This window comes from Teleopsis dalmanni, chromosome X (genome assembly GCF_002237135.1).
Source record: "Teleopsis dalmanni isolate 2A chromosome X, ASM223713v2, whole genome shotgun sequence".
NCBI lineage: Eukaryota > Metazoa > Arthropoda > Insecta > Diptera > Diopsidae > Teleopsis > Teleopsis dalmanni.
Window position 1 is genome coordinate 11,790,065 of NC_051848.1, and position 15,592 is coordinate 11,805,656.

At 31.6% G+C, this 15,592-nt stretch overlaps 2 protein-coding genes across 2 annotated transcripts; one reads left to right on the forward strand and one right to left on the reverse strand.

Annotated features, from left to right (window-relative positions):
• Positions 1-885: 885 nt before the first annotated feature.
• On the forward strand, positions 886-5,180 carry LOC119688081 (TATA-box-binding protein). The gene is made up of 4 exons (XM_038102717.1): positions 886-1,260; positions 1,351-1,490; positions 4,029-4,272; positions 4,330-5,180. The coding sequence occupies exons 1-4, from the start codon at positions 886-888 to the stop codon at positions 4,606-4,608; spliced, it is 1,038 nt and encodes a 345-aa protein (XP_037958645.1). The 3' UTR covers positions 4,609-5,180.
• A 245-nt stretch (positions 5,181-5,425) lies between these two features.
• LOC119688159 (eukaryotic translation initiation factor 3 subunit K) lies at positions 5,426-6,422 on the reverse strand. The gene is made up of 3 exons (XM_038102822.1): positions 6,242-6,422; positions 5,740-6,179; positions 5,426-5,683 (listed from the first exon to the last, which is right to left on the reverse strand). The coding sequence occupies exons 1-3, from the start codon at positions 6,310-6,312 to the stop codon at positions 5,529-5,531; spliced, it is 666 nt and encodes a 221-aa protein (XP_037958750.1). The 5' UTR covers positions 6,313-6,422; the 3' UTR covers positions 5,426-5,528.
• Positions 6,423-15,592: the final 9,170 nt, after the last annotated feature.

Below are 15,592 nucleotides of genomic sequence, written 5' to 3' on the forward strand. Positions count from 1 at the left end.
AAGTTTTCAAATTTATTTATTTATTTATTAAACATCTTATAAAATTCTTACAATGATGACACCTAATTTACTTAATTTTTATCCAATTTACCCTACTCGAAATTCTGGTAAATACCAACATTCGCTGCCATACCGACATAGTTTACTATTTCCCTTAATTTAACATCAATTTACTCGAACTCGCCGTGTGCGATAGTTTTATATATATATAAAAAACTTTTTTTAAAATTATCTGCAGGTATTTTTGTATTTACATGTATTTATCAGCCACAAATTTGGTTAACATTTTTTTGCTTGTCATATGTTTATTGACTTAGGCAGTAATGCCGAGTTATTCTTAACCAACCAGAAGTTGTTCTATTGGAGCATTCATGTTAAAAGAAAACACCTATTAATTTTATTATTGATAAGTGCTCGTATTCGAACTATATGATACAAAATCTGATAATTAGAAATGAATTCAAATAATTCGAACTGCACAAATGCATTATATTACAATCAAGTCTGCTTACGCTCCTACGATTTTCTTGCATTTTCGCATGTGGCTACCCTTGGTGCGTATAATAATACGGTACCACCTTCTAGTTGTCATTTTTCAGTAAAATTGTTATACTGCATTCTATGTCAATGCTTATACATCCAAAGGGAACGGTGGTTACTTCCCAAGAAAGTGGTTTTCATTTCAGTAAATGAGTTGTGTTGTATGCTTTGCACGTATTTATGGCATAAAATTGTGTAAATTATTTATAATTTTATGTGCAGTGTAAGAAGTAGTTACTAATGTTAAGATAGTTAGACTAAGTTAGATTTTTGTTTTGTGTACAAGAACAAAAAGACTAAATTGTAAACTCTAGAACCGGCATACAATATAAACTCGGAGAGAACATGGATCAAATATTAAGTCCAGGTTTTTCAATACCAAGTATTGGTACTCCATTACATCAAATGGAGGCAGATCAACAAATTGTTGCAAACCCTGTTTATCATCCCCCAACATCAACACAACATGCACACGATACAAATATGCAGAATGGACACGGGTTATCAAGTAGCGGAAATAATATATTTGGTCATGATATCAATAATATATCATTGATAGATAATGTTTCATCCACAAATAATGGAAATTCCATGGGACAGCATCAACCATCATTGCCGATACCGCAGAAGCAAATGCAATCATACCAGCCTTCGTACCAAAGCACAACAAGCAGCATGGTGAACCCAGCGCCACAAAGTCAAATGCAGCCTTTAACACCAGTACGTAGTAGTAATTCAATTATTAGCTATCTTCTGTATTTTAATTAATAATTAATTTAATTATTGATTTCATTGATTGATTAATTTCAGCAATGCCTTATGTCACCTATGGTTCCTATGGGTGAGAGATCAGATAATGTGAACAGCATACATCAGGCGATGGGTCCAGCCACTCCTATGACTCCAATGACACCAGGTTCAGCCGACCCAGGAATTGTACCACAGTTGCAGTAAGTATAAAGCTGTAATTATATTTGTGAAGTGGCTTGTCACGTGTTAAGCTGGGTTTTAATGTACTGCGTGTGTATGTATACGCACAAGAATGTCTTCGGTACATCAACTTTATGCATTTTTCACACTTTAGTGTAGAATTTCTTTTTGATAATCGATATAATCACCTTAAAAAAATATTATAAATAGGCTTTTAAAATGAATGTCTGCTTTTCAAAGAAGAAATATGAAACTTTATTTCTTGCTTTACACACATAATTCATCGAAATATGAAAACGATTTTTATAATCATTAGGGCGTGGAAACAATAATTCGTTTTATATAACCAAGCATCCAAGCATCTTGGAATCAATTTGTTTAATTAAAAATTATTTTTTGTCAACTTCTTGGATGGCACATTTTACACGGTGAACTGTTAATGTTGCAGTCCAGGAGAAAATTTTCAATTTCATTGCATTAGCATAATAATAATTTCCTTGGGCATAATAAATCTCCAAAAGGAATGGTGAACCGCACTTTGTGACTTCGATTAATTTGCTCACAGAACTAAACATCAACTGTAGTTGAAATTGTTTATAATGACTACGCCAGTGGTTCTCAACCTGTTTTTTGAGCCAGGACCATTAAGATATTTTTGTTTATAGTAGGGACCACAAATTTAAAGAATAATAAACTGTACGATTATTTTCATATGCTTTATGCATTTCTGGTATAATGTATAATGAATTGTATAAGTGTATATATACATTATATATTCTATAAAATATTATGTACTTACTATGTACTTGAAAATGTTTGATGCTTATTTTCTAATAAGTAAGGTCTCAATGGACAAATTACAAGCTATGTATCTACATCTATTAAAATTAATTCACGGACCCTTTTTAACTATTTCGCGGACCAACGGTTGGCAACTTATGGGCTACAATATTAGAGGAAGAACTTCCATTAGAGGAAGAATATATTTGTTGTTGTTTTGCGTGATGTTTTGACTTGTGCCGAATAAAGTATTAGAAATAACTAAACAGAGGCCAGGTCTACGTCCCGGTGCCACTCGTCGATTTTAACGACCGAGTACTGTCCAACACCCTCAAAAGGAACTAAACCAGCACATCTCTGCGGGCCATAACAGTGATAAATAAATAAAGCCCAGTTCAATTATGCAATAAATATGAATCGCTCTTGTTTTCAGAGCTCGAAAAAAAGTTTAATCAATTGAACTACAAATAGATTCCCGGATTGGGAATGTGAGAAGTGCCATGTATTAAATATTGCTTTTTTTGCGAAGAGCATTCCGGTAAGATTAGTAGCACTTGTTTTTTAGAGATATTAGTTTTCTTCATCGCAAAACATTTTCGAAATTACTTGCGAAATTAGTTAAAACCATAAAGCCGAAGGTTTATATTTGTGTAATATAAAATTGAAACAGATGTCGGGTAATTTGAGATATATGTATGTTTGCTCTTGTAATCAGTTGTTTTTTTATTTATAGTTGTACTATAAAAAGAACTTGACATTGTTATTACATTGGCGTGAATCAACAATTTACAATATGAGCGGCGTTTTGATAAGTATTGCGGGTAGAGTGTGTGTTGCCATTACGGATTGTTGTAAAAAGTTCTATATCGACACACCATTATGAAATTAGTTTTAACAGTGGTTACGTCTTTTTGTGAGCTATATAAATACGCTGTTTTGTAAAATTCTTTCTTGCAGTTCTTTGTTTTTGAGAGTACATTGTGGCATAAGTTGATTTTTGTTACATTTCACACTGTCTAATCTGGAGCCACAGTAGTGCCGGTCGTAATTTGGGTTGTTTAAATGTTCGTGATCTATCCCAGGATAATACATAATGATGGCAATATTTTGCTCAATGGGAAGTGGGATGTGGTGAATGAAGTAGAGGTGTAAAGGAAAAGAAAGAAAAGTAATAGGCGTTAGTATTTAAGTTAACCCTAGATTTCTGCTAACTTAACAGGGTGAAGCCACAATGGGACTCTAATTTGTGTGTCGATTTGGCCATAAAAACAGGCGACATCATAAGAAGCAAAACTGCAGGTTAGGCACGCATTGGAGATGGACATATTTAAGTGTAACAAGTGACTATTTAGCACGTGTTTATATTCGCATTTGCGCCAGGACATCTCTTCCTGTATGTGGGGGAAATATTTTCTCCTTCTCCGGATGACTTGAATTGGAATTTTGCTTCCACCCTGTCCTAAAAAACAATTTAGGTTTATACGGTTAAAGTTATAATTAGACGTATTATTACTTTTAGTGCATTTTTTATTCTATGTCATTTTTCATAATTAGTGAGTGTCAGTGCTTTTTTTATAATATATCATCTTATAATTTTGAAAAGCACTTTTATATTACACAAAAGATCAAATATATTCCCGAATTTCTTTTCTGTTTAAGTATAAGTATAGGTATTGATTGGTACACATTCAGCTGAAGTTATCTAAGCTAATTGGGAGTCTGAATTCTGTATATATTTTGAGCACAACAGTAATAATAATCGTTTATTTTATTTCTAGAAACATAGTATCTACAGTAAATTTGTGTTGCAAATTAGATTTGAAAAAGATAGCATTACACGCTCGTAATGCTGAATATAATCCGAAACGTTTTGCAGCTGTCATAATGCGTATACGCGAACCTCGCACTACAGCATTGATATTTTCATCCGGGAAAATGGTGTGTACTGGAGCAAAGAGTGAGGACGACTCTCGTTTAGCAGCACGCAAATATGCGCGTATCATACAGAAGCTTGGTTTTCCTGTGCGTAAAATGTTTATGTATTTCTAAATAATATATTAACTTTTCTTTTGTTTTTAGGCTAAATTTTTGGATTTTAAGATTCAAAATATGGTGGGTTCTTGTGATGTAAAGTTTCCTATAAGACTAGAAGGCCTGGTATTAACTCATTGCAACTTCAGTTCATATGAACCGGAATTATTTCCAGGTTTGATTTATCGTATGGTCAGACCTCGCATCGTTCTACTGATTTTTGTATCAGGGAAAGTAGTCTTAACTGGTGCAAAAGTTAGACAAGAAATATATGAGGCCTTCGATAAAATTTTTCCAATTTTAAAAAAGTTTAAAAAACAATCGTAAACTAATATAATGCAATAGAGAACTACAGCAGCTAAAGTTCGTTAAGAATAAATTAGAAAAATATTAATAATTAAAGCATTAATACTTAAAAATTTTGTATGTAAAAGACAACCAAAAATAAAAAAAAAGAAAAAGAACTTTGTGAAATAAGTCCGGTTTGTCTAAATTGTCTGTCCTTAATCGGCTGGTGTACACTGGCCACGGATTGGAATTTGAAAATTCATGTCCTACTCATGACGGAAAAGTATTTGTAAAATACAATTTAGATTTATTAATTTAAAAAACGAAATATATACCAATATAGCACCAACGAAAAATGTTAGAATTTATACAAAATCCTCATTATGAATTTTATATCTTTAGCTATGTACTTTTTATGTTAGGCTACGGAAAAGTTTCGAGTTATGTAAAACATAAGCAAAAGAAAAGAATACTTTGTATATTACAAATCATTTTGCTCTTTCATTCTATTAAAACTGTTTGATTTACTTTAAATTAATGAATATTTTTGCACGTTTTTGCTATGCTCTTTAAATCCTGTTAAAGGACTTATATAATGATAACGTTAAATAATGGTATAACGTTAAATGTAAACTAAAAAATATATAAAAACCATATATATATTATATATATATATATATATATATATATATATATATATATATATATATATATATATATATATATATATATATATATGGTATTTAAATCACCAAAATTAAATTATAATTAACAAGTTTGTTAGAGCAAAATGCAAAATAAATAAAACACATAGATATAAGCAAATCACAAAAATATTTGTTTGATTGAAAAAGCGTAGTTTTAAATTAATTTTGTATATTTGAAATAACCACAATAATTACATTTAAGAAATAAGACATGTATTCGTAATTATTTCAAACAATTTGTTATATAAAGCTTTATAAACATTGTGCCATTAGTCCGCCAACGGTATCGAATTCAATTTTTTCCGTAATATTTTTAGTCTTGATTCTTTCATCTTGTGAGGAAATGAATACTAAACTTCCATTAGTTTTCCAACCATATTTCTTCATCCATTGCTCTAAAGTGGAATCTAAAAACACTACATTTGATTACAAATAAAAACCAATGCAAACCTGTATTACTGACCTTCAATTCCACCCAGAAGTTCTTTTAACAAATCCCTCTTGATTGTCTGAAATGTAATACCTACTACATGGCACACAAATTTCCTTATAGAATCGTGGAAACCAGCGATATGGCGGAACATATTTCTGTTAACATCAACGCGTTGCCAAAAGAGAGTGAAATCGGTGCGTTCTAATATATCTGCTAAATCAATTATAGTTTGCACAGTTTCATCCTTCATTTGCTGTGGCAAAAGCAAGCACTTAGCCATGACAAAATCAGTATGCGGCAAATTTGTTAAACATTTCAGCAAAATGGTATATGTAATATCAAAATTAAGTATATGCGGATTGAATTGATAAAGCTTCAGCACAGCTAAATTTGCTTCTAAATCATAGGTGTTATTCTTCGCTTGATCCTCAACATAAGCCTCTAGAGTTTTAAGGTGATCCGGGTTATATCTTGTTAAATTGAAGATTGTTATTATTAGGTTATGTTGAAACGATATTAGATTTATACACACCTTTCTATACAACCCAGCATTTCTTGAATTGTTTGACTTTGACCGTTTTCCATTTTGACTAAATGAGACATTTTTCTACTACCACGAATTAATTACTAACGAAATCCTAAAAAAATTATACAAAACAACTTTCGCACAGCAAATGTGGCAAAACATTTATTGAAAAAGAACGCACTGTAAGAGTTGCCAACTACCCTAAAACACAATAAATTATTTAGTGTTACCATCGCAATTTTATTTTATAGAAAATAAAATCAAAAAGATGTTCAATTTTGTGTCAACATTTATACGCATCATTTATCTTAAGTAAACAAAGAATTTCTCCTGGAATAAGTTTAAGTATATGTACTTATTAAGCGAACAGCCAAATAATAAAAAAAAGGCTATTTTTATTGTTTAAAATTTGATTTTATATATAATTCAACTATTTAGGCCGTGTGCGAGTTCGAGTAAATTATGGTAAAGTAATTTGAAATTTCCTAGGTAAATATTTATTTATCTATTTATTGCACTTATTTATTATTTTTGGTTAAAAGTTTTCTAATTTATTTATTAAACATCTTATACAATTTTCACAATGATAAAGCCTAATTCACATAATTTTTATTTAATTTACCCTACTCGAAATTCTAGTAAATACCAACACTCCAACAAGTAAAGTACAAACTGAGAGCGTGACACAAATAAAGTGTCAAATTACGCTCTTAACACAGATTTTCATGGAACAGCTGGTGAGAATACGAGTGCTGCGCAAATAAACAATACCAAAATTTAAATTCAAACCAAAACAGCTGATTCACACATCAACACAAATTTTATTTGAAATACAATGTACGAGTAAAGTCTGTGTAGCGTTTTCAGATGCTTTCATTTACTCGAAAATTTGCTGGTGGAACTCACTGGGGGAGTACACAGTGTTACTCAAAGTTATTACGAGTAGCTCGTGGAACAAACCTGTTATTTCAAAAATCCGTCATTAAGTTTTTTGTTTTTGTACTGCGTGATGTTTTCTTTTCATTACACAAAATTTTGAGTATTATTTGGATAATTCAAAAAATTTTATACGCTTTATTTTTTTTATCTTCTTGTGATATTATGTTTGCTCAATTTAGTCTACCTTTTTGTTGTATTATATTACTTCAATAAACATGTTTTAATTGTCATTAAATTAAGTTACATGTATTACCAAGAAAAATTTCTCAATTTCTCAATTTCATATGCAGAATGCACAAGTGACAACTGTTCGCACAGTTCAGAAACTGAAATAAAATGAATGCCTGTCAAGCAAGTATGTATATGTGCATGGGTTAGCATACATCACAAGTACGAGAAATGCCATGCGATGTTTTCTGACCATAAAAGGACGGTTTTACAGTTTGGTAGCCACTGATAGCAAATTCTGGTCAATCTATTTCATTTTTGCGTTATATACACAAACCATTTTTATTCGGAAAAATGTGTAGGTGTGATCGCCACTTTTCGTTTGAAATTATTAAATATGTTTATTTATTAGTTGATGTTCAATTCTTCGTATTAGGAAACAGCTGTATTTACCACACATTCACTTAAAAACATGAACTATTGAATCAAACTGTTTTATAGAAACTAGTACTGCAAACATTTTAAAGATATTGGTGCTGCAAAAGGCAACGTTGAGCGTATTGAATAAAAGTAAAGCAGTTAATTTGAAAGTCTTGCAACATCTTGTTAATGTAGATTATTCAAGTGCAATAATTAAGGAGATGCCATGAATAATCAGTCTTACCAACAGATGTTATTTCGTATTAAATACGAAATTGAGAAATAAAGCTCTCTCTATAAGTCTCTTATCATGCCTGTCTTGCTATATGGTGCCGGAGCTTGGACAGTTACCAATAGTATGAGAAGCATTCAAGAAAAATTCTTCGGAGGATCTATGGTCCACTTCGCGCAAACACGCGTTTGTGGAGATAATTGACTCCTAACAGATTTCAGAAGGCAATCTAAGAATTAGTTTGCAGGAAGATTTGATGAAATATGTGTCGGCTTTTGCATACAGAGAATTATGAAAAGCAGCGTGTTCATGACCGCGAGTACCTCACAATTTTGTAGGTATTTCGTCCAACTTTAACTACACATACCAGGGAAAAAATAGTTTTGTTTGTCTCTTATTACGAGAATCAGAATATTTTTTAACAATAGAGACATATGCTGTTAGACACGCACCAGCTTTGGAAGCGGGTGAATTATCTATCAATTAATTTACTAAACTCAATAAAAAATTCGAAATTGGGAATATTGGTGATTCGATAACTGAAGAGCCAGTTCAATTAAGAAAAACAATTATTAACTTAAATCCGGGTAGGTGGGTATTTCTAATAACGGCCTCGTTGCGCCATGATTTAATTCATAATAGTCCCCAACAGAACATGTTGAAAGTTGAAAGTTATCGTAAGGATTCTAATAAAAGACATTTTTCTGATTCTTATTTTACTCTAAAATTAAATAACGGCAAAACACAACATCGCACATGCTTAGTTTACTCTACATACCAAGATAAAGTCTATTGCTTGCTATGTAGACTTTTTCTGCACATGCAGACATAAATAGTAAAAGAAGGATGCGGTGACTAGAAATTACGGGTCGCATATTACAAAGACATGATCAAAGTCAAACACTCAAAAACAACAGATAAAGCAAACAAGAAGTTGATTAGAGTATCGCAAAAGTATTGGTATATCTGGCTTGAAAGATTGATTGACATGATAAAATTCTAAGCCTCTCTTTACCTTCCATTTAAAGCTCGTTAAGAACCCCTTAGATTAGACGATTGTGTGTAGTGTTAATTTTATAGATCTATTTAAGTTGTTAACCAAATATGATCTTACACTACGAGAAGACATGCAACGTATTAATGACAATTAGTGTCACGGAATCCAGAATGAATTAATTATATTAATGTCTAAAACCATTATTGACGAAACTATAGACAGAGTTAAACAAGTAAGATACTTTATGCTTGATTGCACCAGGGACATGAGCCGCGTTGAACAAATGTCATTAATACTAAGATTTTGCAATTCCATAACCAGAGCTATAGAGGAAGACTTTGTTGTGTTTATTGCTGTCGCAGAAACGACGGAAGAGTATTTAACACATTCGATACTACAAAAATTGAACAAATACGATTTAGAAATCCAAAATGATCGAGGACAGGGTTGTGATAATGGTGCTAATATGGTCGACAATTAATAAAGAGGTTGGAACAAGAATCCTGAATATTATTCCAAGAGAATTTTTTACGCGTTGTGGATGAGACCCAGATTCTTCCACAACAGCGAAAATGTTTTTCGGGTGCATCAATAAAGTTAATTAGCTTTTGGCAAAGCGTGTGATCTTGTAAAAACTAAATTCAAATTGGATTGTCGATTCAAAGCACTTAAGGGATATTTTAAACAATTTGGTTTCATATGTGACATTAATTATATGAATACCAACCGAAGACCTTTTCAAGCATCGTAATGCTTAAGGTATAATACTTTGGGAAGGTGAAAACAGCCACATTCAGCCTTTTGAATTATATGAGGAATTGGTGCTTATAAACTCGGATTTGCAAGACTCAATCAACGGTATAAAGCAACTCATCCGATATATTAAAGAAAATAATTTAGAAGAAGTAAATATGAATACTTATGTAGTAACCAGAATCATGCTCCATTCTAGTCAGTAAAGCTTCTACTGAAAGAAGCTTTTCAAAGCTATAATTAATTAAGACCTACTTGAGAAGTACGATGGGCCAAGAAAGACTATCCGCATTGCCAATTCTATCCATTGGAAAAAAAAAGGCAGCAGTTGCAAATTAGGATATAATTTCAAAAAAAAATTCAGTGAGGCTGAAGGTAGGAAAGTTAATTTATTTTAATTAGTTTTTATTTTAATTTGAATAACAATAAAACTTTCGTACATGCTTCTACGTATTAGTGAATGTAAATTATTTACTTATAACTTGGTAGTGAAAGAGACCTCGTAATTCTGGTGTCGCCGACACCCAGAGTTGGTCTAGCTCGGCCACTGTGCACAAATAAATAAACTATAAACACTTCGCTAAATTTCAGACTAAAATTGGTAGTCAGCTGACAGGGCAGAAATCGCAAAAATTGCTTAAAATGATAGTACATTACTTTACCTTGAGAAAAAAAATCAGTAGTGAATAAGAAATTCCAAATGAGTAAGAGAAAAGTGTGCTTTCACCACAAGTAAAGGAGAACGTCTGCTCTCTAACGATTTTTGTTGAGGTTGTGGCTCTATGGATGAGGAGAAAACTGTACTCCACCTCATGAGTCAGTGTTCATTATTGGTTTGGAAAAGATTCTATATCTTTGAAGCCTTATTTCTAACTGACTTAATGACCTGAGACGGCCACCATCCCTTAAAATTAGGCACATAACTAACTTTACAGACTAGTCATGCTAGTTTTTCTTTACTTAAATTGGGGAGTCACGCCTGTTTAAAGGAACAGAAAAGCCCGAATTATGTTATTCTGAATTACTTGCCTATTTAATGTATTGTCCGAATCTGGCTACAAACAAATAAAGATTTAAAACGTGAGCTGAGAAGAAAGAGTTTTGACTTCTATGAAAAAACGATTGTCAATTAGTGAAGCTTATTTTAAGTTCAAAGATAAATCGCTCTGCAAAAAAAAAAACATTGAAATGTTATGAAACGAATATCTAGCCACAAAGGATACTATTTTAATGAGTAGAATCGAAGCTTGAGTGATATTTCTACTTTACTTAAATTTTAAAAAAATTTTCTGAAGAAAAACTTGTGTTTTAACATTTAAATGTACAGGACAGTTTCACGTCTTATTCAGACCTATTTCGGGTTTTCTGTTTTTATATTGGCCGAAGCCATATTCCTTCGTTTTGACGTCTTTGTTGTGATTTTGGTTATTCCTTGAGAAAAGTAAATAATGCGTAAACTAGTAAATAATGTTGCTACGGCGACTGCTATTAGGCAATCTAGATGACATCATCATCTTCATTTTCATCCTCATCCTCATCCTCATCCTCATCCTCATCCATGCTATCAGCAACCGCATCAACATTCCCATCACTAACACCATCGGCTCTAATACAATATTAGCTCCATATTAGCATGTCACTAAGGCAAGGACAACATTGCTAACGACGATGTGAGCTCAAATTGTTGTTGCGTTTGTTGTTTTGATTTGATGGTGAAAATATTGTTGATTTGCAATTGTTAGCCTTGGTTTCGTTGTCCTTTGTTATTTTGCCATATTTTAGCAACGTTTCAATTCACATTTGACATACGTGCCACCCCAAATTTCGCATAAAATAACACAAACCCGACAGGATGATTGTGTCCTGATCCTGCTCTACGGAATATGTGGGATTATTTTCCAGCAGTTCGTGAGTGTGTGTCCTATGTGTAAATTTAATTATATGCGTTATCAAGTGAATGAATATCTGAATCAGATATGCTGTTTTTTATGGTTTCCGAGAGGAATTACCAGTAAAGGATAACGCAAACAAATCGGTATTTTGCTCTCCTTTTTACATTTTTTTTATTTTTTGGATTTAAAATTGAATTCGTCGCTTTGTTATGTTTAAATTGTTTTCTTTTTGTTTGGAATTTTTTTTTGTTTGAAAGGATTTTATGATTTCATGAGACTTATGAACGGAAAAGCTAAACGATTTTGAGGCTAGCAATCATAATCGTAATATATGTAAATGTGAATTTCTTACAGTCATTAATATTATTACTAAAATTTAATTTTAAGGATGTCGAAATATTTTATTTATAATTAAGATATTAGGGAAGTTTATTTTGAGTTCTAATTCCTGCTGGGATTCTTTTCACAAACTTTCAATTTATTGTTGTGAGAGATAGTGCAACTATTTTAAGATCAATTAAAATCTTAAATGAAATCCATTTAAAAAGTAATGAGATCCTCCCGCTTAGCGTGCATAGCATTAAACTCTTCCCTTTGCCTCGTCTGCAGCACAGCAAGTACGTATCTACAATCAATATGAGCAGCCTACGCTCAACCCTAAATTGTTTTCGATTGTTTTGTCTTGCAGTTGTGAGCCTGGGTTTATATTTTTGCATAATAGGATCAGCCGTTGTAATCCTGTCAGCTGTCATGCAAATCAGGGCGGATCGATTTAGGTATGGTGAGAATGCAAATTGACCACTGCTATGATTTAAATTGGTTTTGTATAAGAAGGCCGATGCTTCGCTAGTTGACATACAAATTTTTTTTTCTCAACAAGTGAAAACAATAAAACAATTTGAAGATTTGCAATGTTTATTGTTTTATTTGCATTGCTAACTACAATTTGACATCACAATTGGCTTAGTTTCTAACTAAAGTTTTTAAAATTTATTTAATTTTAAGTACTTGGCAATATAGACATTAAACTCTCAGCTGAGGTACCCTTCTTAAAGCGATTATCGTAGTCCTTTACAGCCTTTACAGTCTTTACACTACGATATACATTTTCAAGACACAATACGAATGTTATAAGGCCTATATGTGGCAATTTATTCTTAAAATTGTGAATTGTTTTCTAAGATAAAATGTATACCTTTGATGATATCATCATAGTCAAGGGGTTTGCGACATTCGGGCCGTGGAAGTTCATTCAGCTAAGAATTCTTTCAAATTTTAATTAATTTTAAAATATGTTGAAGCCACGACATTACCACACTTTCCAGTTCTTTTACTTTATACCGTATGATGTAGGTAATTCGATCTATACTGCGGATACAAAAGATGGGACATATCCATACTATCAGATAGTCAAACTGCCATTCGAGCACAAAGATCATACGAAGTTTCTAGGATAGTAACTGTTTAGCACTCCACAAGAATTAGAACTGCATTTTCGAAATCGAAACATGATTTCACGTTTAACAAACAGGCCAGACTTTAAACCTTGAAAAACGTAAGCGCTTGCTGTTCATTGAAGAGATGACGATAATTTTAATTACATATATTATAGATGCATTAGTTCGTAGTTGAGTATAGAAGTTAGTATAGCTTTAGTATATCTACTATCATATAATAGACGTTTAGGCAAAAGATGAAACCTTTTGTATTATCTTGTAATAATAGCAGAATTAGAATTTTCTAGTAAAATAATTATTAATGTATTTATCTTTAAATTTTCTTTTTATTGTATAGTTCAAGAAATAACTAAGATATTTAATAGGTGTTGAGTGATGAAAGAGTGTACCAAAGTATCATTTACATTAAGTCTTAAAATGGCGCTGAGTTTGATGGGTCAGAATAAATAAGATGTAATTTAACCTAAAGTGAAATAAACTGGACGTTTCATTAGATTATCTATTAAATATCATCCATTGGGGTGGCGTATTATAGGGTAGGCGCAATAAAAAATACACCCTACACTCTCTCCAATTGACAATTTTATTTATAGAAAATGCCTTGCAAGAACACTGTCAAAAAATATTTTTTAGCACATATCTCCATTAGCTCAACACTTACTACGCCATTGACCCATTGTTAACCTTTATAGAATTTTGAGCTTAGGATACCAGAAAACAATTAACTGTAGTATTAAGCCATTTTCTTGTTCACAAACACTGAAACAGTTTGCTTTTTCTTGTTTACTAGAAGCAACAAGAAGCTCATTGTACGAAAGCCTTAATCCTTGTGTTACCTTTTCTCACATGTGAATCCTTAAAAGCTAATCTAGATGAAAAGATTTGTATAATTGTAGCAGGCATGACACAGAATGTGTAGATGGGAAACAAATAATTCTATTCAAATTGGCAATTAAATAAATTTCTCCATGGGGCAATATTTTATCCTTAAATGAGGATTGATGAAGCTTTGCCAATTTTATTTAAGTTGAAGCAAAATCGGATTGAAAGTCAAATTTGATTTTAATTTTTCATATCCGAAAACTTATTTAGAAATCAAACTACAGCGCATAAAAGCATTAAAGATTAAGCACAACTTTTTGTGGTTGCTAACAGCACTATTATTGATGAGGTGGGAATTATTGTGCTCTGTGAATTTTAATGGCGGTGTAAAGATGTTGTATAATTTTTGTTGGAAAAGTATTGTAATAAAATGTAATTATTGTGTAATTGACTACAATATGATTATTATATTTCTTGTGTGAGGTTATGAATTTTTTTTTATTTTGTTTCATCATCTTAGAACTAACTTAAAAACTATCAAGAAAAGAGATAAATTATATATACACAATATATAACAATTTACAAATTATTAAATAATTTAGAAAATATTAAATTGAAAATTTAAAACAGATAATTACATATTGCAAACCGAAAAGATGCCAAAAAATAGCAATTAAAAAATAATAATTAAGAAGTAGAAGTCTGAATACGGGTGATGTCGAGATAGTTCATTAATCAGCAGTTTTTTGAAAGCTCCTATCTATTTGTCTTCCTGGTTGCACATGAAAGTGAGTTCCATACTCTGACCGAATGGATAAAGAAATAACTTGTAGTGAAAGCAAAATTAAAATTGGGTATAATGAACAAAAAAAAACTAATGGATCGTGATTGTTGCAAACAACTGAAAATCAATAGAAGATTGCATTTCAACTACTCAAATGATCATATCTTCTGAGACCGTGAACATATCGCGTCATGAAATTGATTAAGCTTCTTAACTTAAAGTGGAAATCATAATAATAGGAATTATTAACTGTTTAACCAACATGCAGCGAGTAACAACAGGGGTATGTTTCGCTGATAGATTAAGACATCTAAAGCATGCGAATACTTTCCGAAATACAAGAGTTACGTGGTCACAAGCAAGTCAGTGTTTAGGTGAAAACGTAAACATTTAACAGAAGTGCTGTATATGATAATGAAGACTTTTAAAAGTTGAGAACCCATTCTTCACCACAATAGATTGCGACCTTCCAGTTAAATAAATAAAATTATTTTTTTTGCCTAGAGAATTAGAAGGTGTTGAAGAGGTTTTTGCAAAGCAAAGATTGATCAACGCGATCAAAAGTCTTAGAAAAATCAAGCAGACATAGATATATGATAAAGTTCTGATTTAAGTTTGTTAAGTGCACTTATACGGTATACGGTATGATAGAACTGTGCTAATATTTTTACTTCTCATTTAATTGAACGTTTATTTTCTTCTTTTTTTACTTACATCTGTCATGACATATCTTATTTCTGTCCAAACTACTAATTTGCATTAAAGTTGTTGTTTGAATTTTTTATTTTATTCTTATAATCACAATATATTATATATTATTACTAATATTTTTAGTTGTTAAGTTAATCACAATATTTTTATTGTTTTGACATTTTTTCATCACTTACTTTACC